At 40.9% G+C, this 26,544-nt stretch overlaps 1 protein-coding gene across 1 annotated transcript in view; it reads left to right on the top strand.

The window, feature by feature from the left end:
* COL6A5 (collagen type VI alpha 5 chain) overlaps positions 1-26,544 on the top strand; it is a 119,978-nt gene that overhangs the window by 35,127 nt on the left and 58,307 nt on the right. Inside the window, exons 7-24 of the mRNA XM_017965870.5 lie at positions 1,148-1,723; positions 4,819-5,394; positions 7,145-7,485; positions 7,592-7,673; positions 9,889-10,031; positions 10,580-10,672; positions 12,397-12,450; positions 14,239-14,310; positions 14,636-14,662; positions 14,770-14,814; positions 14,905-14,958; positions 16,838-16,900; positions 17,501-17,566; positions 17,968-18,021; positions 21,334-21,369; positions 21,857-21,919; positions 23,725-23,787; positions 24,828-24,890. Of these exons, the coding sequence (XP_017821359.4) occupies positions 1,148-1,723; positions 4,819-5,394; positions 7,145-7,485; positions 7,592-7,673; positions 9,889-10,031; positions 10,580-10,672; positions 12,397-12,450; positions 14,239-14,310; positions 14,636-14,662; positions 14,770-14,814; positions 14,905-14,958; positions 16,838-16,900; positions 17,501-17,566; positions 17,968-18,021; positions 21,334-21,369; positions 21,857-21,919; positions 23,725-23,787; positions 24,828-24,890 (2,471 nt within the window). The remainder of the gene's footprint in view (positions 1-1,147; positions 1,724-4,818; positions 5,395-7,144; positions 7,486-7,591; positions 7,674-9,888; positions 10,032-10,579; positions 10,673-12,396; positions 12,451-14,238; positions 14,311-14,635; positions 14,663-14,769; positions 14,815-14,904; positions 14,959-16,837; positions 16,901-17,500; positions 17,567-17,967; positions 18,022-21,333; positions 21,370-21,856; positions 21,920-23,724; positions 23,788-24,827; positions 24,891-26,544) is intronic.

Raw genomic sequence — 26,544 nt, 5'->3', positions numbered from 1 at the left:
CAAAAACTTAAAAATTTGAGACTTCATTATTAGAAATAAGAGTTGAGGCTGAGTGCAGTGGCTCACACCTGTAATTCCAGCACTTTGGGAGGTCGAGGTGGGTGGATCATGAGGTCAGGAGTACAAGACCAGCCTGACCAAGATGGTGAAACACCATCTCTACTAAAAATACAAAAAATTAGCCGGCGTGTTGGCCCATGCCTGTAATCCCAGATACTTGGGAGGCTGAGGCAGAGAATTACTTGAACCTGGGAGGCAGAGGTTGTAGTGAGCTGAGATCACACCACTGCACTCCAGCCTGAGTGACAGAGAGAGACTCTGTCTCAAAAAAAAAAAATATGTATATATATATATATATATATATGAGAATGATGATTAGCTAGGCAGGTGGAAAGTGGAGAAAGCAAATCTTTGGAAGACACATTCACAAGTTATTGAGGGAAGGAAAAAGGTGGGGAAAGAGTCCACACATTGGAAAGCCAACCATAGCAGTAACTTGGCTACTAATGTGGAGGAGGATTTGGGGTCAGGGAAGAGGTGATGGAAGTCTTTGCTCTCCTCCTACTTGGGTCCACTCCCTTCTGAGTTCTAATTCAAAAGGCAAGGGGGAAAAACATAAGTAACTGCAGAGAGACATGATGCACAAGGGATGGTTTGCATACTGAGGATCAAAAGATACCTGGAGCCAGAGGAAGTAGGGTAAAAACCCCTAGTTATACAGTGAGCTCCTGAGCTTTTTAAAATAGCAGGCCAGTTTGGCAAACATCAGTATGTCTCACCGTTACATTGGCATTGAACTAGCTTTGAACATTGCCTTTCAGTTGAAAGCCTGCTTAGCAAAAGACATTACATGTCCTAATGAGATGTAGCAAAATAGACTGGTGTGGCATAAGGACCACCGATCCAGGAGTGATAATAGATAGGGTACAAATGTCCTTGAAGTCATGATGTAGGCAAGTTGCACTTCTCTGAGACTTGGTCTTTTTTTTTTCCTATAAAATGGCAGCAGCCACCTCTAAGAAGTAGGTGAGATGTAGTGTCTGACATATAGTAGGGTCATGGCAAATGCTAGTTCACTTCCCTTCTCAGCAGCCTACGTAGAATGCACTGCAGAAAGTTTGTAACTCCTGCTTTCTTCTTCTTTCAGATTGTAAAAGGATTAAACAGCTAGATGTTGTGTTTGTGCTGGATCATTCAGGTAGCATAGCAGAACAATCTCAAGATCACATGATTAACCTAACTATGCATTTGGTGAAGAAGGCAGATGTTGGCAGGGACCGAGTTCAGTTTGGAGCTCTCAAATACTCTGACAATCCTGAGATCCTTTTCTACCTTAATACATACTCAAACAGATCAGCAATCATTGAGAATCTGAGGATGCGCAGGGACACCGGAGGGAACACCTACACTGCCAAGGCTCTCAAGCATGCAAATGCCCTGTTCACAGAGGAACACGGCAGTCGCATCAACCAAAATGTGAAGCAGATGCTGATTGTCATCACCGATGGGGAATCTGATGACCGTGTTGAGCTCAATGACACAGCAGCGAAACTGAGAGACAAAGGCATCACCATCTTTGCAGTAGGTGTAGGAAAGGCCGACCAAAAGGAACTTGAGGGTATGGCAGGGAATAAAAACAATACTATCTATGTAGATAATTTTGACAAACTGAAAGATATCTACGCACCTGTACAAGAAAGTATGTGTACTGAATCACCAGAGGGTAAGTTGTTACTTTTAAAGTTTCTATTGGGTAGCAATAAAATTTAAACAGAAAATTTTTGAAATTTTTGGGTCTCCTATTACCCGGATGTTACAGACTGAACATTTCTCTGCTCAGGCTATCAGTTTTCTCATCTCTAAAAGAAATAGGTTGATCGAACAAGATCCCAAAGTTTACTTCCCACCACAGCATGCCCTGAAGAGCTTATACAGGAAAGTTTCAGGTGCAGTCCCTGGGGTTTTGCTTCTCTGTTGCCTTTTTCTGGCAGAAAGGAATTTCTTTTAGGGTCATATTCAGGTTACCCCATTTAATGGCTGTTCATGGTGCTCCATTTGGTTAATAGTGTCAATGGAGCCATTGGACATCAGTTTCAGGCCAAACTCAAGTGGAAAGATTCATGGTTTAAATGGATAAGCTTTTGTCTTCAAAGATCCAGGGCCTTCTAAATGAGTTCATGGGCATCTTAGAGAGACATCAAAATTCAAGTGGCCTGATATGCTTTTCTGTGTAAGAGCCACCAGTGCAGAGGGCAGGATATGAGAGTTGAACGTGGAGTAATGGAAACTGCCTGAGAGGAACAGGAAGGTAAGGGGACTGAGATGATTACCAGCTACCATTGGGGTTGGTAGTCTGGAGATATCACATTTGAGTGAGGACAGGGTGAGATTTGCCACTCGTGGTCTCCAAAGCAGCAGAGACTGATTAGTCACCTAGGAAGGGCTGCTGTGCCTACTTGGAAGATCCGAATTCCTGTGGTTTGTGTATTAGCCCAGTCCTACCAGTCTGGCAAATGAATCAATCAACTATCGAATTTCCTTTCTTCTTAGCTTCCTTTCTTCCTCCCTCCTCTTGTTTCTTTCCTCCTTTATTCCTTCCTCTCTACCAATATGAAGCTCACTTTTGTAACTAATAGAAATAAATCATATTTCTAAGACTGACATTAACCCACTTCCATATCTGTAACTTGTCCAACCCCAACCAAAACCTTCCCTCAAATCCTGTGTCAGATCAGCATTTGCTTGGCTAAATAAAACTACCACTGACCACCATAGTTTTACTTTATTTAAGTAAGCAATTAATTCATCTTCTTGGTTTCAGATATTGAATGATGGTATCATCTTTATCCAAGGAAAATTATGATTTTTCTCAAGACAGCAAGACCACCCTAGTTCTTCTGCTTGTTCTATCCTCTCCCTGGACTCTCACCCTGAAGCCTGGGCTCCCCTCCCTCAGTCCTGACACCTGCCAGTCCACTTAACACTGAGTGTTCTTTCTCCTATACACTGGATATGTCACTCTTCTGCTTATAGTATTTTTTTTTGTGGGCCTCCCTGTACCTAGGACAATTTCTAAACTGCTGAGCTCTATCTAGCCACCTTGCCAACCTCATTGATCACCTCTCCCCTCTTCACAATCTACCCTGTCCTTCTGAAATTCCTCCACATCTTTGTGCACACTATCCTGCCCACCATGAACACCCGAGCCCACCACTGTGCCTGCCTGCATCTCACTTTTCTATCAAGTTTCAGTCTTTATTTGCTAGTTTCCTGGCCCAAAACCTGACCCCATGTTCCCACCGTGTCCCCCAACTCTCACACCTTCTTTTTTCCAAGTGGTAGCACTTGACACGTATTTGCTGTTTTCCTATCTGTATCTGTCACAGATTACAAGCTCCACAGGCAGGCTTAATCTCATTTGTTTGGGATGCCGTCCAAATCTAGTACATTCCTAAGATTACAGTCTTTTCCTAGGAATGTGGAGGATGTTTTATTCTCATTTCTCATGCCCTACATTTCTGAGGTAGTGCTGAGATGGAGTTTGGGATGGAAAATGCTTATTAGGGATCCACACCTGTAAAATCAATGGGGAAAGCAAGATGGGCCAAATAACTGAAATAGTGACATAGGCTGAACAAAGCTCCAAGGCTAGCAGAGAGCTCTGAAGTAAATATCGCCCATGAGAGTTGTCCAGCATCAGCCTGAAATGGCTGGGACTGTGAGAACTCCCTTCCCACTTAGTGCCTGAATGTGGCTGCCTTAGGAAGGGCATGATCTTTGGCGAGGCATCTCTCTATCGTGAGACAGACCCTGAAAGTGCTGACAACTAGAAGCTGTCTACTGCCGGCCCATACTCCCATAGCTGGGAATTAAGTTCTTCCCTGCAAGTCTATCCAGGCAGCTCATCTCTGTGTCTGCCACACCACTCTTAAAAGGAATCGTGTGACTATGGGTAACCTACTGTCTCAATTACCTTTAGTGATCAACCAATGGCTGCCCCTACCATAGCCATTGAGTTTGGCTGGAAATGAGTATAGAAAAAGTCACTCTGGTTTTGGGACATTTCAGATTGAGCTTCAGAGAGATGACCATATGCTGTATTTACTGGCCATTCACACTAGTTCCGAGAAGTTCTAACATTTGGGTCATGATATTCTTAAAAAGTATGGCAGCAGGAAAAAAGTGCTAAATGTATAGGTAAAAAAATATCTAGAGGTCCAGATTACCAGCTCCAATCCATAGTAATTGTGTGCTCCTAGGCAAGACACTTAACCTCTGAATTCTGTTTCTATATTTATAAAATTAGAATAATTGCTTATAGAGTGTTGTGAACATTAAGGTTGTTGTTGTATGCCAAAAGCATTTTAAAAATGCCACTCCTCGATATGGATGTAAAGTGATAACATGAATAGTAATAGGAGTACTAATAATAGTATAGTAAGTAAGTACTATCATCTTGATGGGGTAAAGGTCCCAATCTTGGTATTTTGAAGGAGCACGTAGCCTTTGTAATCACCTTTTAATGAGTACATGAAATTTATTCAAACTTCTTACTTTCTTTCTCTGATTAGCTTTCAGTGACTTTTCAAATGGACTGTATAAATAATTACATTTTGATAAAAACTCTATTGTCTTTCCTCCTTTTGCTATTTGTTCTTCTTTTTGAGGGTCAGTCAGTGATTCTCTCTCTTGTTAACTTATCTCAATTTGCTAATGTAAAGCAATTGAAGTATTTGGTAAAGCAATTTAAGTATATGAGTAAAGGAAAAATGTAGAATGATTTATGAGGAAAATAATGTATTCTTTTTTCTATTGCAGTCTGTAATCTTCAGGAAGCTGATGTGATTTTCCTCTGTGATGGCTCTGACAGAGTATCTAATTCAGATTTTGTTACCATGACAACTTTCTTGTCAGACTTAATTGATAATTTTGACATTCAGTCTCAGAGAATGAAAATTGGTATGGCTCAATTTGGAAGTGACTACCAGAATATTATTGACTTGAAAAGCTCTCTGAATAAAACCCAGTGGAAGACTCAAATTCAGACTGTCTCCAAGAGCAGCGGGTTTCCAAGAATTGACTATGCCCTTAAAAAAGTGGGCAATATGTTTAATATACGTGCTGGTGGGAGAAGAAATGCTGGTGTCCCCCAAACTTTGGTTGTTATCACATCTGGAGATCCTCGCTATAATGTGGCGGGTGCAGTAAAAGCCCTGAAGGACCTTGGAATTTGTGTCCTGGTTTTGGGCATAGGAGATGTTCACAAGGAACAGCTTCTGCCAATAACAGGCAATTCTGAAAAAATAATCACTTTTCAACACTTTGATAGATTAAAAAATGTGGATGTGAAAAAAAGAATCGTCCGTGAAATCTGCCAGAGCTGCGGGAAAACCAGTAAGTGCTCCTTGTTTGGTTTTCTTCCGTGAAAACTCATTTCTCCATTTCCCAAGAGTGTCTTATGGGCTAGCAGATCATATATTTAGAACATATATTTAGTGAGAATATCTCACTAATTGTGCAGTGAGAAGAGACTTCTCTGCTTCCAGGAAGTTTAGATAACTCAGCCTTCCTCAGACAAAGAAAGGGTGCAGAGGCTACAGGGAACTGCTGGGGTATGTCCTCTGGTTATCCCCATTTCCTGACGGCAATCCAGTGTTTATTCTCCTTTTAGCACCTGGATCTCTGTCTCCTATTTCTATCCTTTCCACGTCTGGAATTCCTAGTAAATGCCCTGCATCCAGTAGAAAGTAAGTAAAACAGGCATTTGCTGACTGGAAGTTTTACTATTGTACCTTTGTTAAAACATCTTGTAAGGCACTGTGTGTGTGTACAGTGTATTTTTCTTCTTTTAATGATTACATTTATATAATCATAGCCTAGTAAACATCTGAATTGTCCTTAGAGGTTATTTAATCCAGAGGTCACAAAGGCACATTGCTGCAAAGGCCCGGTAGGTAGTGGAGATGAGTCAAGTGAGCAGAATATGAGGACAGTGAACTGGAAAACAGTGATCCATTTCACAGGAATGCCACTATTCAGCTCCAGCTGAGTGGCCACAGGGGACTCAGCTTCTGTAAATTCGAGGCTGGGAGTTGGGAGAATATGTAAGGAAGCAGTAGCAAATGATAATGGTTTGTGGAATTTGCACAACATGCATAAATTCCTCAGAATGCTTATGTTTCTAAAGTTGTTATGATGGAAACCACTTCTTTCACGAAATGTGTTACTCTTTCCAAACTCTCTACATCTTTTGTGTCCCATTTGCGGTGCCCAAGTGGAGGCAGATTATAGTGGTGGACAGAGTCCTGGCCTGGAATCAGAAAGCAAGAGTGCTAACTCTGGTTCAGCAGCAACAACCTCCACACCCCTCTGTTTCCTCATCTGTAAAATGAGCAACGGGACAGGATCAGAGTAACCAAATGGCAGCGTGCAGTGGCAGTTTGTTTGTCGCATCCAGTGTTGATGAGTTGCTAAATTAGTTAACAGCATTCACACTGAAGTTTCTATGTTAAAAATGTAGACTTCAGCCTCTTCTTTGAAAAACCAGGAGATCTGACAACATTGGGTGTCATTTCCCACATAGCTACTGTCAGCCAGAGCTGAACAGTGAACAGATCCAGAAGTGGGTCATTGTTCTCCAGTTCATTTTCCTCACACCCTGCCCACTTGAGTCATCTGTCTTATCTACCGCCTTTGCAGCCACCTGTGTTTGTGATCTCTAAAACTTAAATAACCTGGAAGGACAGCTCAAAACTTTAATGTATTTGGATGATATGAATTAAAACATGTTACCATTAAAAGAAAAAATCTGCATGCATGCCCACGTGCATGCTCACACACATAGAGTACAGCCGCTGAGAATGAAACTAAACTATCATTTGAACTTAAAATAGAAATTGGAACTTTTAATATTTTAAAGGGGACAGAGAAAACCCCTGTGATATATGTTGGTATCACATACATATGTGATACACATGCATACATATATGTATATGATAAAGCAGCCAGTGTCTTCCTCTTGAACAGTTTTTGGGGATTGGAGACCCCCTAGCTCCAGGGCATTACAGTGCTCCTTTTTTCTGCCCTGTCCTTTCTTACTCCTGTCTACAGGAGTTAATCTTGACTCTGTTCCCTTGGTTTCCAGATTGCTTTATGGACATAGTGATTGGGTTCGACATCTCCACTCATGTGCAGGGGCAGCCTTTGTTCCAGGGCCACCCCCAGCTGGAATCCTATCTCCCAGGCATCTTAGAAGACATCACCTCTCTCAGGGGGGTAAGCTGTGGGGCTGGCACAGAGGCACAGGTGAGCTTGGCATTTAAGGTGAACAATGACCAAGAATTCCCTGCCAAGTTCCAAATCTATCATAAAGCAACGTTTGACAACTTGCTGCAAGTCAGTGTCAGTGGGCCAACTCATCTGAATGCACAGTTCTTGCAGTCTTTGTGGGACACATTTAAGGATAAATCTACATCCCGGAGCCAGGTATCCATATTATGTTCTGTTTCCTATCTCCACATTCTTCCGTTTGTTCTTCATTCCCCAGTTATATAATTAGCTTTTACATCATCCCATTTTCTTATTTCTCTAGGTGCTGCTTATTTTTTCAGATGGTCTCCAGAGTGAAAGCACCGTAATGCTTGAAAATCAATCAGACAGGCTCAGAGAAGCAGGTATTGAGTTGAAAATTTAAACAGTGTCACATGGAATATGCTTAACAAGTCTCTACCTTTACTCAGTTGCTCTAGATCTTGAGATCTGACTGGTTACTTATAGCAGAGGTTGTTGATACTTTGTCTAGTCCCCCTTAACAAGCCCTCAGTGTCCTCCCCAAAATGCTGCAAATTCTATGGCCAAGTGCTTATACTTATGACCTTCTACAGATATGTGCCCTTGACTGACTGAACCATGTACCTTGGCGTACTTGGAATGGCAGTGGGGTTACCATGTCCACCTTGGTGGGGTGGTGTTAGGGCTGTCTATGATACAGGAATACAAAGGCCTGGCACTCTTGCTTAAATGGGTCAACTCTGGTACAATTTGCACCCCAGAGTCCCTCATGAATCAGGAAAAGGCTAATTTTACTGAGATACATCCCTGCTTACAACACCTCTTTCCCTTTCCTGCTCTCTCTGTCAATATAGACACCACATACATACAAAATCCTCTCTCAGGTTTCAGTTCTAGGGAACCTGACTCAAGACAGTTCCTATTGTTTCTTATTTTCCATATGAGAGATAGTAACATGGATTTGGAAAAGCATTTCTCACTGTGTATCTTCTGTCCATGTCATAGCTTCGGACTGAGCAAAAAGCTAAATGCAGAAGCTGAGACTAGGATGCAGTGATGGAAGACTCCTCTAATTCTCAAATGAGATGCATCATTTAAGCATTCCTTGGTATAGCTCAGACTGACTTCTAGGGTTCAGCTTCCACAGGCAACCTCCGTAAAGGCCACAATATGTCCTGATTTATTGCTCAGTTGTGTTTCTTTCTCTGCACAGATCCTTTCAATACCTTCTCATTTTTCTTGGGATATAGATCAAATTCCTTAATATGGCCTGGGACCTTTGCAGAACCTGGCCTCTGCTTCCCTGGCCTCTGTACATATATGTATATGTATATATATATATATATATATATATATATATATACACATATATGTGTATGTGTACATGTATATATATATGTATATACACACATGTACACATACATACACATTTTTTTGAGGTGGATTTTCACTCTTGTTGCCCAGGCTAAAGTGCAGTGGGATGATTTCGGCTTGTTGCAGACTTTGCCTCCTGGGTTCAAGTGATTCTCCTGCCTCAGCCTCCAGAGTGGTTGGAATTACAGGCACCTGCTATCTTGCCTGGCTAATTATTTTTGTATTTTTAGTAGAGACGGGGTTTCACCATGTTGGCCAGGCTGGTCTTGAACTCCTGACCTCAGGTGATCCACCCGCCATGGCCTCCCAAAGTTCTGGGATTACAGGTGGGAGCCACCATGCCTAGCCTCCAATGTACTTTACAGTACATTGTACAGTACAGTGGCCAACTAACATTTATCCTTTAGAATCAGCTTCAATGTTGATTTTTCCAAGAAACTTTCCATGACCCTCCAAGAATGGGTTAAGAACTTCTCCCTCTAGGCTTTCATGGAACCCTGATGTTTCTCAGAGCAACTATCTGATTCTTATTATCTGTTCCATTGGACCATTAACTCTGGGAAGGGAAGCAGTAAGCCTGACTTATTCATTTGTATCTCTGCTATTATACAATGATTAGTACACAATAGGCTCCTATTAATGATTTAAAAATTTTTTTAGTGAAAAGATAAACTAATACATGAATTAATGAGTGAATAGATGAATTAATGAATGAATAGACTGGATGCAGTCAGGAGTACAGCTAAGACTAGAATTGCCGTGGGATTTCCTCATGTTCTTAGGGCCTGGCCTCCCAGGGGTGTTTGGAACTGGGAATAACTTGAGAATTATCATTAATTTACATTCAGGAAAATTCAGAAAAACTCTCTGAAGATAACAATGCCTTTTCTTAAAAATCACTTTCCATTGTCCAAGAATTGCATCAGAATTGGTGGTAAGATGTGGAAAACAGTTTTCTATTAGTGTTTCTCTATAGATTTGTAAATTGTTTCTCTTGAATACTTTTTATTAGTTATCCCCTGACTTTCATGCAAAAGTCAGGGACCAGAGCTGGTGCATATTCAGAAAATGCAGGCAAAGCTGCCATTAGTTTCTTCATATGTCAGGAGTACTCCTTCCTTTTTTAAATTAGTTAAATCCTGTTCACTGAGTAGAATTATTATGGCCTCTTTTTTTTTTCATGTACAACCGCTTTGCTTTCTATCTGTTATTTTTACTGCATAGGACTTGATGCTCTGCTGGTAGTGTCCCTTAACACAGCTGCTCATCATGAGTTTTCCAGCTTTGAATTTGGAAAAGGATTCGATTACAGGACTCATCTGACCATTGGAATGAGAGAGCTGGGCAAAACATTATCACAGTACCTGGTGAGTCGTTGAACAAAACCCCCAGTTGTTCAAAATGCCATGGGAACTAAATTGGAATCTTGATAAGAACGTTCAAGGACTGCCTTTGTTTACCCCCAATAAATTAAGTGCTTGGTCCTTAGTATATATAAAAAAAAGTGTGGCATAGCATAGTATTTTGTTTTTGCATGTTCTTTCATTCTTAGTGATCTCATTAAATGAATGCATAAGGAACTAAGAAACCAACCAACTCATAATTGAATTAAAAAGCCCCAACTGTTTACGCTGCAGAAATTTCAGGAAACAGAAGACTGTCAACTAGAAAACAACAAATCCTATCCACATGCTGGATGCCTTGTTTATAAGCAGGTCATTTCCTTTGGAGAGGGGATGTTGCCAGTGCAGTGCCTGGTATCCTCTCTGCAGTGTTAAATTCAGAAAACACCTCGTATTCTCAGCAGGGGAAGATGGGCTTGCAGGTGGTAGATTTGTATGAGTACAGTTCTTATGTAATAAAGTTTGTGACAATTTTTATTCACTGAGCTTTATATCCCCCCCCAAACCCCTAGGGAAACATTGCAGAGAGGACTTGCTGCTGTACATTCTGCAAATGTCCAGGAATTCCAGGACTGCATGGGGCCCGAGGACTGCAAGCCAAGAAGGTGCTACTCACTCGTGATACTATGTTATCTAATGTGCCTTGATTTGGTACAGGTGGGACTGAGACTGAGCGGTTGAATTTACAACATTCACTCTATGCTAATGTAATTGCTTTGGACATCTCGTGACTTTTTTGGTATAAAATCCAGGTCAAAAGAGCTCACTTTTGATATTGCTAGCAAGATTAACTCCCTTTTCTCTTACATATCCTTGTTAATGTTGCTTCTTGGTTTTGAAATTTTTACTTTTGTACCTGCTTTAGACAGTTTGAAAAGTGGTAAAAAGTAAAAATAGTGAAGATGAAGCTGGGTGTAGCAGCTTGCACCTGTAATCCCAGCTACTTGGGAGGCTCAGGTGGGAAGATTACCTGATTGTTCAAGACCAGCCAGGGCAATATAGCAAGACTTCATCTCCTTAACAATAAATAAATAAACAAATAAATATTGGAGAGTTGTGCTTCATCATCAATGGAGTGAGATTGAACTACAAAAATATCATAGCATTGCAGATTAATAGCCCTTTAAAACATAAATTATAAAATATTAATTATGCAACAATAGGATGAATAAATATCTAATAATATTTTCAATAAAATATGCCAATGAAAATGAATGAACTACAGCTATATACAACAATGTGAATAAATTTTGCTAACATGGTAATGACCAAAAAAAAAAGCAAAACACAGAAGAGTACATACGGTAAAATTCCATTTGTTAAAAGTTACAGTATCTATGGAGGAATACTTAAGTGGTTAAGGATTTTTTAAAGGCAAGAAAATATTATCAGAAGTCAGGAGTGCCCTCATGGAGTGGGGCAGGCACTGTGCCTGGGACCAGTAATGTTCTATTTCTTGACCTGGGTGGGCTACACAGGCCTTATATATAACAATTATAATATTCTATAAAGTTACTGTATAATAATTAAGCTATCCATTTATATTTTATGTACTTTTCAAATGGATTTTAGATATCACAAAAAAATGCAGTTTTTCTTTTAAAAAAAAGAGACCAACAATACTTGCTCATGAGTTCTGCACTGCCCATCCTACTGAAGGACAATTTATATTGAATTTTTTACTGCACTGTGATGTTTTGTTTAGCACAATTTTCTCTCGTTACTTTGCTCAGGTCAATATTAGAATTATGTTCCGGGAGCACAGCCCCCCTGGTATACTGAGCAGCCAGCGGGGCCTGTGTTAGAGGGTGGGGAAAGCAAATTCTAATGAAATGTTTGCCACAAGTAAGCCACGATGCAGTTAAACCACATGTGGCTAAGGGAGAGACGACTGCAATTAAAATATATGCAGCCTTGTTGTTGGAAGTGCTTATTCTTCCTTGAGTTCTCAAAATAGCAGGACAAAATAAAATAATCCCTTTGGAAATGTTACAGCTTTGTTTTCTAAAAGGGTTGTGGCTGGCATGGCTGTCCTCCCTGCAAAGTGCTCAGGCACAGGTATGGCTCTGCAGGCCTCATCCGCTTGTGGGTTCCAAAGGACAGCCTCCCCCAAGCATTAGGAGAGTGGCCTTCTGCAGTAGGACTTCAGAGCTGAGTGCAAGGACAAAAGCCAGCTCCAAATGTTGTCAGATTTTACACAAACTCACAGCCACATCTGCAAAAACTGCAACCAAGTTGGAGGAAGGGACTTGCTTAGAATGCCTAATGACTTCCCAAGTTTGCCTTGATGGAGGATGGCTAAAATTTGTTTTTCTCTCTCTCTTCCCAGGGTTCTCAAGGTCTGAAAGGCTTCAGAGGACACAGGGGAGAGGATGGAGACCCTGTAAGTTTTTGTGACCCCCCTTCCCCACACACATTTATTTTCTTTTTCATAAAAAGCTTTGTTTTCATACAAAAGCGGTGGATGGGGTTTTGTTTATATGTTTATTTTTTGTGCTTTTTTGTGGGAAGAAGTGTTGCCTTTCTTTTCATTTTTCCCTGTCTGAATTATGAGGCAGTTACTAAGTCTAAGTTTGGGGTAAGGAGGGAACAGGCTTACACATGTGGCCTGGCATGTGTTTATCAGTGGCAGAGACCTGGGCACCCTCCTCTCCACCCCCAAGCAGGACACAGCAGGTTATCTGCCAGGAGCTCTTTATAGACCTAAAACCCAGTGCTTAGTACATGGCTTTGGGCCAAGGCTGGAGTCTACATCCTTCCATGGAAAGGGAAGTGGGCAAGGCATCCCTCAAGGCATGGCTTCACAGTCAAATGCTTCCTAGAGGTTTGTGAATCTCCATGTTGAAAACCAGAACTCTCATTTTCTGTCAGTCAGATTATGAGAAAGAATTTGAAGAAACTGAAGCCACTTAGGTAGCTCTGTTTGGGATGGGAAAAGTTCAAAAGTATCAGACCAGATTTCTATCCCTTAGATCAAGGGATAGCCAAGATCATCTGGGCAGCAAGTTATAAGGATTGAAAGCAAAGACTGTAGAGTCAGACCACCAAGATATGGTCCTTGAACAAGATATTTAACTTCTTGACCTTCGGTTTTCTTATCTGTAAGCAATTATACATTCCTCTACAATCCAACAGCTGACCTAGTTTACAAAATGACTGCTAAGGGAAGTGCTCTGAGTCACCTACTCTATACCCTCTGAGGGTTCTTGGAGACCACCAAACTAGTATAGGAGTGCTTTGAGTGTGGGGGATAATGTCACCCACCTGCAGCCAACCCCAGCACTGGCAGAAAGTCCAGGCAATAGGAAGCCATAGAGCTAAGGTACCTCTCAGCAAGCTGTGGACATGGGCAAGGCCTCCTCCTTTTGTAGGGAATGATCCTCAGAACAAAGCAAAGCAGGAAAAGAACAATTCTTTCTCCTTCTTACTGGCAAGGTAAGAATTAAGCTCATTACTAATTAGTTATTCATGCAGCAAACTGTGAGTACCTGTCATGCATCTAGGCACGAGCCAGTCACAAGGGACGTGATGGTGAAAGACACAGTTGCGGTTCCTGCCCTCAAAAAGCATAAAATTGTTCCTTTCTTAAGATCCATTTTACCTTAGCATTTACCTGTATTTAAATATTGCCTTGGAGAATCAGGGTTGGTGGGAGACACACAAATCATTGACCTTCAGCTGCATGGATGGTCTGACTCTGGGGGTTTTTAATCTGGTGATTATTCAGGTTATTTTCTCGCCTTTGCTTTCTCATTCTCCTAGTGGTGTCACTTCCCAGCAACTGTTTCTACTCAGCAGCAGTACCCTAGCACCGGCTTGTGGGTCTGCTGTCAGCAGTGCTGACCCTCCCAGGACAGCATTAGGGCCCTAGATGGATTACTGAGGTCTCGGAATGTGGCTACAAAGTGAGGCCACTGTGCTGTTTAATCAGATTGTGAAGTGGCTGAGCTCTTCTTGCACCTTTTTGTGATCTTGGATCCATAAAAAGCCCTGAAGATTGACAGGAAACATGTTTGAATATAGACGGGGAAAAACAGATTTAAATGAGTGGGGCTGCAGAAGGATTCACTTTTTCTAGACCTCATAGTGCCCATGTGCTTCGGCTTAACTCTGAAAATAAGCCACTGGCAAAGACGTCACTTTGATTACCTGTCTGTGCTCCTTTTCTTAGGGAATACGAGGAGACACAGGACCCCAGGGAGATAAAGGGATTGCAGGATGTCCAGGGGAGCGGGGTCAGAAGGTAAGGCTCTTCTGTAAATGTTATTTCCAGTTCTCTATAACACATTCACCTTCTCTTTCCCCATTCCTTTCCTCCCTTGTTTTCTTTTTTCCATCCCTCCTCTCTCTTTTCCTTTCTCCAGTTATATTGATGAGTTTCCCGGTCTGCAGGTAAATTCTGCTTTTAAGTAATATCAAGGAGTCTTTAACATTAATAAATTCCTTCTCCAACCTCTTTGTAGCTGTGTAGCCGGTAGCAACTAAGTAAGTACTCACTTTAGAGAGTCAGTCTTTGAATCTACACTCTGTCTTTGATATGCCAGTGAGAAATATTTCGTCTTTTGCAGGGAGTCAAAGGATTTTCTGGACTGAAGGTACTGGAGTTTTTTTCTCAGTCTAATTTGATTTCCATATGGGATTAGTTTCCCAATAAGCATGTGATAGAAACCTGCTTTTACCTGACGGCTATTGTGTCTCTCAGGGAGGACATGGAGATGATGGGATTGATGGACTTGATGGGGAAGAGGTAAGCCATATTTCTTCAAGTGTCATAAAACTGTCATGAGGTTGCTAAAATTTTTTAAGTGGGAATTTTATTTTTCTTATCTTCTTTTAGGGCTCTCGTGGACTTCCTGGAATAAAAGGAGAAAAAGGTGATCCAGGATCTCAGGTAACAGTTTTCAATACATCGAAGAAGGAGAATTTGATGACAGAGATAGTCTTAACCACTGTGTGTCAGTGGTTATAGGGGATAAAACTTACAACTGACTTAACCACATAATAAAGGCCTATTACCACTGAATATATGCTGCATATCTGATTGGAGCAAGGGGGTAATTACGTAATTTTCAAGAATTTCCACCTAGAAAATTTATAAAAATTCTTCTATGGACATGTTTCTCATGTCTGAAAATGAATGCTTTTACTTGTCAGTGGTTTTTTTTTGTTCATTTGTTTTTTATAAAAAATGTTTCCATCAATGTCAGGAATTTCTGTGTTGTCCTTATTATGTCAGAAAAAAATAAAAAGCAAGAGGAAGAGACAATTATTTTGGTGGCTTTGATGGCAAATCACTGTGAAACAGTTTTTAACTTTTCATTGATTTCAACACTCATTCATGTGTGCCTACCTGACTTAAAGCGGCTCTGCTTTTATGTTCTGGTCCATTTATTTATGAAGTGTTTCTGAGCACCTGTCACATGTTAGGCTTGTCATGTGCCAGGCACCTGTCATTGATTGGGCATCTATTCTTACATAATAAGAATCAGAGGTGAACCACACAGCCCTTGTCCTCAAAGATCCCAGAGTGTAGCTGGGGAGACAGACATACCAACAGAATTATATAGAATGTGATTGAGGCCATGTTGTAGATATCTACATGGATGTCCAGAGAAGGGCATGTAACTCAGCCTGGGGGTAGGGATTGTCCAGAAGGTCTTCCTGGAGGAAATGATCTCTGAGCTGAAGAGGAGCAGGAATTCAGCAAGGCAAAGATGTGAAGGAAGGGCATTCCAGACAGAGGGAGTAGCGTAAGCAAAAACATGAGACTTTGGGGCACTGTCAAGTTTTTCTTATTGGAGGGAGCATTAGAATACAGGTACTGGGAGATGAGGTTCAAGAGGTAGTAGGAAGAGACCAAGAGATTGGGAGGGCACTAGTGAGCCATGTTGAAGAGCTTGGTTTTTGATTTTTTAACCATAAGGCAATGGGGGCCTTTGAAAGACTTTAAGCAGAAGAATCACAATCAGATTTGCATTTTAGAAATACTACTTGCAGTAATGTGGTTGCTATGTTGCAGATGACATAGATGCAAGGCAAAGATGAGAGGCAGATCTGTAGAAATCAGGTGAGAAGTGATAAAGCCTTCAACAAAAGGGACTGAGTTATGTGAAGTAAATACCTACCTCTATTCTACACCCTAGGTGCCTCTCTTGTCTCACACTAGGCCTGGCTCTGGGACCTGAAATCTCCAGATACAGGTGGCTAGAGGAAGAGGAAATAGAGAATCAGTCAATATGCCTGCAAGGATCCTAGCTTGGGCAAGTTGAAATGGAAATAATTGGGTTTGAGGTGATAATGGAATATTCCTGTGAAAGTTTCCATTGGGCAATTTAATTTTAGATGTTAGAAGTTGCTAGACTAGCTAGGATGCCCAATACAATAGCCACTAACCACATGTGATTATTTAAAGTTAAATTTTAACCGATTAAGAAATTCTGTTATTTAGTGGCATTAATTACATTTCAAGTCTTTATTAGCCACATATGGCTAATGGCTACCATACTGATGAATGCAGCTATAGAAATTTCTTCCACTGCAGAAACTCCTATTGGATAATGTTGTGTTAGACCATAAGAAGTTTTTTAGTTTCTGAGCCTCACTGCAAATAATCCTGACCATAGGCTTAAAACTGGACTTAGTACTGCTTGAGAAGTCTAAGAGAATCTGGCTGAAATAGAAGGACATAGAGCATTTATAAAAGTTGATATTTAACGCCATTATACAAACCTCTTACAAGATAACTCAGAAATTTATTTTGTATTTTTCAGGGCAGCCCAGGTTCCAGAGGTGCTCCTGGGCAATGTGGAGTGAAGGGCTTCCCAGGGGATCCGGTAAGTTTCTAGGGCCCAGTATTGCTCCACAGTTCCTGTTTCCTTTCCCTTTGTGTTTCCTGCTACACTGTAGGCAAATGCTTGTCTTAGGAGTAGGGGTGATAGGTGTTGGCTGATGTCTCCAAATGTGGGAGAAGTCTGCTTATGTCTTACCTGGGTTAGGCCCATCAAGTGAATCCTTATGGTATATTGAGACTTTCTGCTTCCTTTGGGAGAGCATTTCCATAGCTTTACTCATTGGACTTCTAATCTTGCAGACCTACAGATCTGTTATTTGCAGACTCAGTTACAGGGGAATCTTTTTACACCTTTGAGGAATAGCCTGAGTGTTTGAACCAGTACATCAGTGAAGCTACCATCATAGAAAAGGGAAAGTCACCATGTAGGAAGCACTCTTTTAATTCTTTGTTGCCAAATCTTCTTCAAACTTGAGGAAGTATTGCTTTAATTTTTTCTAAAATCCTATGAGTTTCAAATATTAAAAATGTTCGCATGCTTCTTATACTATAACCCAGATTAGCTTAGTACTTGAATATCATACCCTTTGGGGGAAAAGCTGATGTTTCCAGATTCTAAACTACTTTAAAAATCTTTCTCTAGGGTAACCCAGGACAAAACAATAACATCAAAGGACAAAAGGGCTCCAGAGGAGAACAAGGAAGACAAGTAATTTGATCTATTTTATCTATAAGTTGATTAATTCTGTTATTGAGCCAAGTAAATTTAGTAAGATATGTAACTCTTCTGTAATTGAGCAAATGCTCTTAAGACCACATTTAAAAGACCCGTTTTTTAATAATACATATTTGTGGTAGGTTATACTTTTATGAGCAAAATTAAGAGGTTTCTGGCAAGTGATTTTTTTTGGAAAATTTAGCAGTGCATGTTGCTATACCTTTTTCTTCTTTAAAGGACACATATAACTGACTGTTAATATGAAGAATTATAGATCATAGCATGACTTTTTTTCTGCTGTTTTAATAGTGCTTGAGATTTTGATGCTGATACTTTTATGATTTATTCAGAATTTTTGTGTTTTGATCTTGAGGGAACTATTATATTTTTAGGGTAGAACTGGACAGAAAGGGGTTCAAGGCAGTTCTAGTTCCAGAGGAAGCAGGGTGAGTATTTCTGTGGACATTTATTTCCCCTCTTTATCACTTGAAGATGACAGAGGCATTTAGAATATTTGTTGCACAGAGTTGGCTGATTTAGGGCTAATATCTTTTTCAAGGTTTCTCAATCTTGACACTACTGAAATTTGAGGCCAGATAATGATTTCTTGTGAGTGGCTACACTGTGCATTGGCAGATGTTTTGCAGCATCCCTGTCTCTACCCACTAGTATCAGCAGCAGCACCCCTCCCCACTGCCCAATTGTGACATTCAAAAATGTCTCCAAATATTGTCACATGTCTGTGGTGGATATAGGAGGGGTGAGTTTGAGAGGAAAAATCACCCCGGATTGAGAACCACTTTGATATAGTCTGCCTTTCCCTTTCCACCCTCCAGATGTTTTGGGATGTCTTTGAAGAGAGCCAATGATGTTAACACAAAAGCTCTCCTATGATAGCTTATATGAGAATATTATGAACTGGGTAAATATACTTTCTCTTTACATGTTGCCAATGAGAAAGAGGACTCATGAATAAATTCTTCCTGAATGGACCAACACACTGGCAATTAGGGCCAAGTGGCAACCGTGAGGTGCTGGTGTAACTTTACAGCATCCCATATTATATCAAGCCTATCACAGCAAAAAACAGTGACATTGGACTTCTCTATCTCTTTAAAAGGAACAACCAGGAAATCGCCTTTCCTTCTGTGGAATACTGAAGCTAGAAGTGTTATTTATAACGTATTAAATACGTATTAAATTTATTACGTCTCATGTACTCAGCATGGACATCATTAAGAGAATAATGGACAAAGTCCCAGATTTGGCTCTGAGTTTTGTTCAAGAAGGAATTGAAATTGCTTGGATTTCTTTTCTATTACAAATTTGGAATCTTCTCATTATTTTGAAGGCTGTGGCTGATTGCCCTTCTCTCTGGGATAGATGGTGAAGAAATGTGCTTTAATACCACTTGCCTTTGTTTATCTTGAACCACAGTTCTTAAAGAAAAAGAGCTGGAGTTGGAATGGGTTAGGCTTCCCAGTGCTTCTGGTAAAATTCTTTGGGACTTCACCCTCTTCTTCACACAAGGGCATTAAAATATAGTAAGAGGAAGCAGTAGAGTAGCAAGATGAGCTAAATGCTATAAATTTTAAAGATAGCTGTGTATTTTTGTTGGTTTGAGAGGAAATACTTTTAGTTTGAAATAGCTTTACAACTGACACATCAATCATGGACTTTAAAAGAAGAGATGCTAGGGGTGGTGTAGGTGATAAATCCTGGACAAACCAGTCAAGACTTTTAAGTCATTCTAAGGACATGAGGCTCTCGGCCCCCTCCTCATCTTTTACCCATTTCCCTGCTGGCCTCCTCCTTTGTAATTTCTTTTCTCCTGAATTAAACAAGGTAACCTTGCTACAAAACAACATCAAGTTTTCTCCCTTCTCCCCCAACTTTCTGACACAGAACAGAATTCTCTACGAGGGTGGGAACATCTTAAGTGGATGATAAATTTTAAACAACATAAGCCAATTGAAGACATTACCTTCTATGTGACAGAATTTCAACTTATGTAAATTAATTGTTGTAGTCGTTGTTGCCAAAAGAATGGATCTGCACACTGAAAACAACACTTGAATCCACATTCCAGCCCTATGCTTTTTGCCTGCCATACACAAAGAATATTTTGATAGCATTTACTTTAGGCCCGGTCCTACTCAAATCACTTTCAAATATTAATTCATTTAATCCTCATAACATACATGCTGTGAGGTAGATACTATATTATATCCATTTTTCACAGATGGAAAAGTCAAGAAACCTTGGGCAGCTTGCCCAAGGTCTTCAGAGCTAGTGAGTGGCATAGCTAGGATTTGAACTCAGTATTCTCCCTCCAGAGTCTGTGCTGCTAACCACACTGGGGGAGGTTTCTTGGGCAATTTCCCTGTGCCACACAGGCTTTAAAGATCAGAACCGAGCTCAAGGCTGCCTGACTTTTAAGGATGTCTCTGTCACCACTGTGCATATAGTTCGTTACACAGAATAAGCATTACTTTTTCCTTGTTTTAATGAAGACAGAATTGTGATGTCATAGAAACCTTAACCTCAATCTTTGTTTACTGTTTCTTCTTTGCTTTTTTATGTCATGAACTCTGGAAGTTGATTCTGGGTACAAACATCTGCAAAGTTTCAGTGGGTAACTTCTTTCAAAGAGTATTTGCATCTTAAAAGCAAAAAGTACTTTACATCAAGGGGCAGAACCTCAACGGAAATATTTTAAGCAACAGCCAACCTGGTAGAGCTGTTACTTGGTACGGTAGTTTATTCTAAGGAACCTCAGAAGGCAGGCAGTTGAAAGAAAACAACAGTTCTGAAATAATGTCCGTGGCTACCTTTCTGAATAGATGAATGAAGAAATAGAATAAAAAAAAAAAATACTTGCTTTGTACCTAAAATAATCATAGTTGTTTATCACAACACTAAGTGAATCGGTGGTCGAGATGTTCCACAGCTCTCTCGAAGAGGCAAGGACAGGATTTGGGTGGGGGGGCGGTTGGGGAGGGTAGTATGAAGTTGTAGCTTATCCTTGCTGTTCAGAGATGAGGAAGTTAGGATCTGGGGCCTGAATCTCTTTTCCCACTTGGCTATACTCTGGAAAGGAGAGGGTGTGACAACCACTAGGTGGAGGGCCTGAGCTGGCAACGTTAACTCGCTTCTGGGTGGGCTTCAGGCATCAGCCCGGCTTTTTTGTCCTCTATTGAACCTAGTGGTAGCCATTTGGACATTTGGATCACCATAGTTGAGCAGACCCCATCAGCCATTTATTTCTTTTAAAATTCCATAGAGAGTAGCCCCGGTGGACCCATATGAGACACTATCTCTAGAAATTTTTACCTTCACCCAAGATGCAATCAGGGGCCCAGGACAGCAAGAAATGGATGTGCCACAGCTCTTCTCCCATGGGAAGCCTCTGATTAGCAGACAGTGCTTTTTGGAATTTGCCAGAGAGGGAAATACAAAAGACAGGATCTTCAGGATGATTTTATTCTCTAAACAGTCTCCTGGATAATTGTTAGAGGCTGTCAGACTGGAGCTGGGTCTGTAATGACTTTTAGATTGGTTTACAATCAATCTCCCAAATGTTAGTCTGTAATTAAGTGCCCAGTGTGAAAGCTTGTCTATGGAAAACGCCTCAGGGAAACTGTTTCTGTTAGCTGCTCATTACTTATGTCTATCAGAGAAAGAAAGAGGCTGATTTGCCTCAAGGAACCCCTCTATTCAGACATCCACATACTAATGCTTTGCCTTTTCTGTTCCAGGGCAGAGAAGGCCAAAGGGGACTCCAAGGTGCCTCAGTAAGTAACCTTGACTTCCTGTCCTCTGTGGTTGATGGGACCAAGGAGATTTCTCCCTTGTAGGCGATGCTGGGAATCAAATCAATGAGCATTTGACAAGGGTATAGGAAGTACCCAGTACTGGATGTGAGCCTCACTGACCTAATGATCACTGCATCTCCCAGGAACAGAACAGACCTAAGGCAAAGCTCCCTGATAGATACCTGGTAGACAAGCAGAACCTGTACAGTTCCAAATATTGTGCATTTGCCTGCTTTTCATGTGCTTTGGGAATCAACTGCAAGAGAAAGAAATTCCTTATTGGAATAAGAAACAAGTTTATATTAATTCCTTAGACAGTCTGGAAGAATAAAATCCTAGGCCAAGTAGAAGGTGGGCCACAAGTCAGACAAAATAGTACCTGTTTCCTATGTAAATACTATAAAGAGAACATCTATATGGAAACAACGTGTAGAAAATCTTGACACTGGAAACTCTTGTTTGTCAGGGAGAACCAGGAAGTCCTGGACCTCAAGGCACATTGGGAGCTGAAGGATTACAAGGCCCACAGGTGTGTTGGAATATTTTGTAAATATTGATAAATGCTGTGAAGTTATTCTGATGGGAAGAAGGCAGGTATTTCTGTATAAAAATAAATAACTGAGAATCTGCCCCCTGCCCTATTTTGCATTCCCCATTATGGGATGGAGGGTGATTTTGTTTCATCAAACCTGCTTCTTTATTCGCAGGTCACTAATAAGGCTTTGTAGTGGAAAGATGTGCTCTTTGTGCTCACCTGGTATTGTGTCTTCATATTAGTAATAGTGAATGATTAATACCTTCTTATTACATTAGTAATTAACACCAGGATCGGCGAATTGGTTATCCATAGCTGGGGTCCTGCATACATACACCAGCTCCCACAAAGGAAAATTAGTTGCAAGTTGGAAACTACTACCTGAGTTGCCTAAAGCTAACTCTACAGGTGTATCGGTACTTCTGGAATATGACTGATAGGGCTTTCTGTGAGCCGTTTGCATCTTTCATGGTCATATCATTAGTAATATGAGCATTGGAAGTCAGGGTATTGTTGCCTTGCTTCCCTCCATGCCAGAAAGAAGCTGTGGTCATTCTGAAGAGTGGCTTTATAACACATGGTTGTTTAGTCGCCTTATGAAGCCCACTTTACATGAAGCCCAACTTAAGCCTGGACTTGTCTGGAAGGGCCTGTGTAGCTGTGCCTATTCTAAGGTCTTCCCAGAAAGTTCAGATATTAGGACCAAACTGGAATTTGGGATTCTCTTGAGTGGTTCTGGGCTTGCTGAACCAAACAATGAGCTAGCAGTTTCTCCAGATTAGGTATGGATGGGACCAGCCTAGATCCATTCCCAGGTTTGGGGTGGATGTGGAGGTGGTGATGATAGTTACATCAGATACCTCAGATACCGAAGGGTCCCTCTGACACTGAGGCAGTGAATCAAGCTTTACTTGGTGGCTTCTGGGCAGCCCAGGGCCCTTTCACAGCTGGTATTTCTGTGGGAAGAAACTCTACTGCTATCTCTAGTTTTTGCTTCTGTGTGAGAGAATCATATGAGAACCATATGTTTGATGGCAAATATGGCAGAAAAATAGATTTTGATTACTCTGATAGGGATCTGCTGCTAAGATGTTCTTTTGTGCTAACTTGAAACCACTTTACTCTCTATTTTACACATTAATAAGGGCTTTGGCTCAGGTAACCTGTCCCTTTAAAGGAATTCATCTAACCATTGTTATGTCTTACTTCCTTTTCTTATAGGTTTCATTTCCTGCTTTGGCCTATTTTTATTTCCTCTGTAGGAGAGGGATGAAGGTCTATTACCCAGGCAGAGAATTCCTTTAAAAGATCTGGACCACTGAGTCCACGGGGCCTGTCCTCAATTACTCTTAATACATGCTTAATCTCAGGGTTAAAAGGTTGTGGGAAGGCCAGGCACAGTTGCTTACGCCTGTAATCTCAGCACTTTGGGAGGCTGAGGCAGGTGGATCACAAGGTCAGGAGATCGAGACTATACTGGCCAACATGGTGAAAACCCTGTCTCTACTAAAAATACAAAAATTAGCTGGGCGTGGTGGCATGCGCCTACAGTCCCAGTTACTCAGGAGGCTGAGGCAGGAGAATCACTTGAACCCAGGAGGCAGAGGTTGCAGTGAGCTGAGATCATGCCAGTGCACGCCAGCCTGGGTGACAGAGTGAGACTCTGACTCAAAAAAGAAAAAAAAAGGCCGCAGGAAGGGTTGGATCACTGCTTTTCTGTAGGATGTTTCAAAAGCACTGACTGGGAAGTAAGCTTTCGTTGACATCTTTGCCTTATGTTTCTTTTGTTACCACTAAAGGGGTCACAGGGAAATCCTGGCAGGAAAGGAGAAAAAGGAAGACAGGGGCTCAAAGGACCTCAGGTGAGTGATTCAGAGACATTAGGCTCAGTGACTCTCAACAGTTATTCTCCTCATAACTGGAAACATCTTTACATATGATTTTTATATTATTTACATATATGTTATTTTATTTTTGGATCATCTGGGGCAAAATTTTAACACAGCTCAGATTCCTCATATATAGCTAAAGCACTCCTCTTTCTCCTTCACTGAGGTTTTACTCTAAAAGCACAGATCCATTTTATTAGGCTAAAGAAAGCATTTGGAAGAATACAAATATTGTCCAATCATAACATTTCCTCCAAAAACTGATACATTGTTCTGATTTTTCTAACTTTTAAAATTTATATGTGCCATGCATATGTATCTCCATTGACTATAGATATTTAAAATTGACTATACAAAGATCCCTGTCTACTCAAACCTGTTTGATTCCTACATTCACCTCTGAATCTGTTTGTTTCCTGAGAAATAATAGTTTGGATGGTAAAGGATTTGTAGGAAAAATGTTCTAAATCTATTCAGTTCTGCTCAGACAGTGAGAGTTCACAAGGCGAGGGATACCCATATTCCTATATTCCTGGCATGTGTGGTCAGCTATCTTTCTGATAATATGTGTGTGAAAGACACTGCTGCCCATTTTTTTATTGGGAAGTTGAAACATATCCCGCATGCCATTGTGTATGTGCATATGGTACGGGACGCAAAGGTGGCAGCAAAGTGTCTTGTTCTAAAAAAACTCAGTACGTGATGACAGTTCTCCCACATTGGAAATAATAACATGTGTTGAGTCAAGGGTGCTTTTCCTTTTCTCACTAAGCCCCATATGGACTAGTGATGTCCCTGCAGATTAAAACTCGTGGTCCTCTAACTAGGACTGGAACCCGAGTCATCTGGTTCAGCCCTGCCATCTGCCTCTTTCCTTCTGGGTGGCTGGATCTTTTGTTAAGGCCGCATCAAGGGGTTGTTGGGAAGAACCTGAAGGAAAGTAAAATGTTTCTAGTGGGGTTTCTAAGAATTACTATGGTGCCAACTTTTTAGTCTCTAATTTTTTTTTTCAGGGTTCTCCTGGGCTAATGGGAGCTAAAGGGAGCATTGGAAGACCTGGACTTTTGGGGAAAAAAGTAAATGTTATTTCTTTTTTAAAAAATTCTTTTAAAAAGCATATTTCATTTTTATTGGATAATTAATTGCATATATTTATTAGTTATGATGTAATATTTTGTCTTTTTTAAACTATACTTTAAACTCTGGGATACATGTGAAACGTATAGGTTTGTTACATAGATACGCATGTGCCATGGTGATTTGCTATACCCATCAACCCATCATCTAGGTTTTAAGCCCCACATGCATTAGGTATTTGTTCTAATGTTATCCCTCCCCTTTCCCCCAATCCTCTGACAAAGTCTGGTGTGTGATGTTTCCCTCCCTGTGTCCATGTGTTCTCATTGTTCAACTCCCATTTAGGAGTGAGAACATGCAATGTTTAGTTTTCTGTTCCTGTGTTAGTTTGCTGAGAATGATGGTTTCCAGCTTTATCCATGTCCCTAGAAAGGACATGAAATCCTTCTTGAAAAAAGTAAATGTTATTTCTTATGGATTTTAAGTACAAAAGTATCTCCATTTTCTTCTGGATTTTCCTGTTAATTCCTCACATGATTGAATCCAAGCACCATCAGCAAGTCACAAGCATTCTGCTAATGTGTTATCTTCCTTCCATTGAGCAAAGAGTTTCTAACTGCTGACTTCTCCATGAAGCTGCTCTGTTTCCCTGGGAGAGAGTGATCTCACCCATAAGAAACAACTTTAAAAGATCTCTATTTCTCCCTGATTTCCTGAAGCCAAGAATGCACATGGTGGCTGTGTCGAGTGGAGGATGGGTTGCATTGGAACTCAAATCCATTTGTGTATGAGGCTCTTGAAGCAGAACTGCTATCTCTGAGGTGGTTCTGCTGGGGATCGTCAGAGAGCAAACTATTGACCTCATCAGAATCTGACTCCCCTGTTTAAAATCTTTCAGTGCCCCTGTCTCCAGGTTGCTGTGACCTGTGCAGCTACACAGGTGGCCTTGCTGAGAAGAACCCCTTGCTGAGTTTAATGCTCTGCTGTCATGGGCTTGAATCTCATTTTTTAAGCAAGGGGCCTGAGTGTTTCTTTCACATGGAGCCCAGCAAATTGTGTTGTGGGTCTTGCCTTTCCCATGGCCTCCATGAAAATCTTCAGACTTTAAGGTAGTTATAAGAAATGAATTCTGGGGAGCTAAAGCATAACATGGTGACTGTAGTTAACAATAACTATGGTTAAAATTGGATACCCGATATTCTTCTAAGATCTTAAATGCTCTCAACATAAAGCAAAAATAAAAAGTGGTAACAAGGTAAGGTGACAGGCACATTACCTAATTTGACTGTGGCAATCATTTACAATGTATGTGTGTATCAAATCACCATGTTGTACACCTTAAACATATGAAATTATGTGTTAATAAGGTGGGCAATCATTTATAAGGCCCTTTGCTATTTGCCTCATTTAATTCTAAGGTTTCACTGCTCACCTCCCTCCTGGGTGCCTGCCTCAGGCCTCTCACCAATGCCTTCCCTCTTCCTGGATCACTCTCACCCCTTCCTTGCCCAGTCCCTTGACATACAACTCATCCTTCCATCCTCAGCTTCCCTGCTCCTTTCCTTTCAGCAGCCTCCTCCAGCCCACCAAATCTGACTTAGAGTCCCCTTCTGTTTGCTCCCATAGTACCCTGAACCTTATCTCACAATATTA

The sequence above is a fragment of the Callithrix jacchus genome, chromosome 17 (assembly GCF_049354715.1).
Source record: "Callithrix jacchus isolate 240 chromosome 17, calJac240_pri, whole genome shotgun sequence".
NCBI lineage: Eukaryota > Metazoa > Chordata > Mammalia > Primates > Cebidae > Callithrix > Callithrix jacchus.
This window is presented reverse-complemented; position numbering and strand designations above follow the sequence as displayed.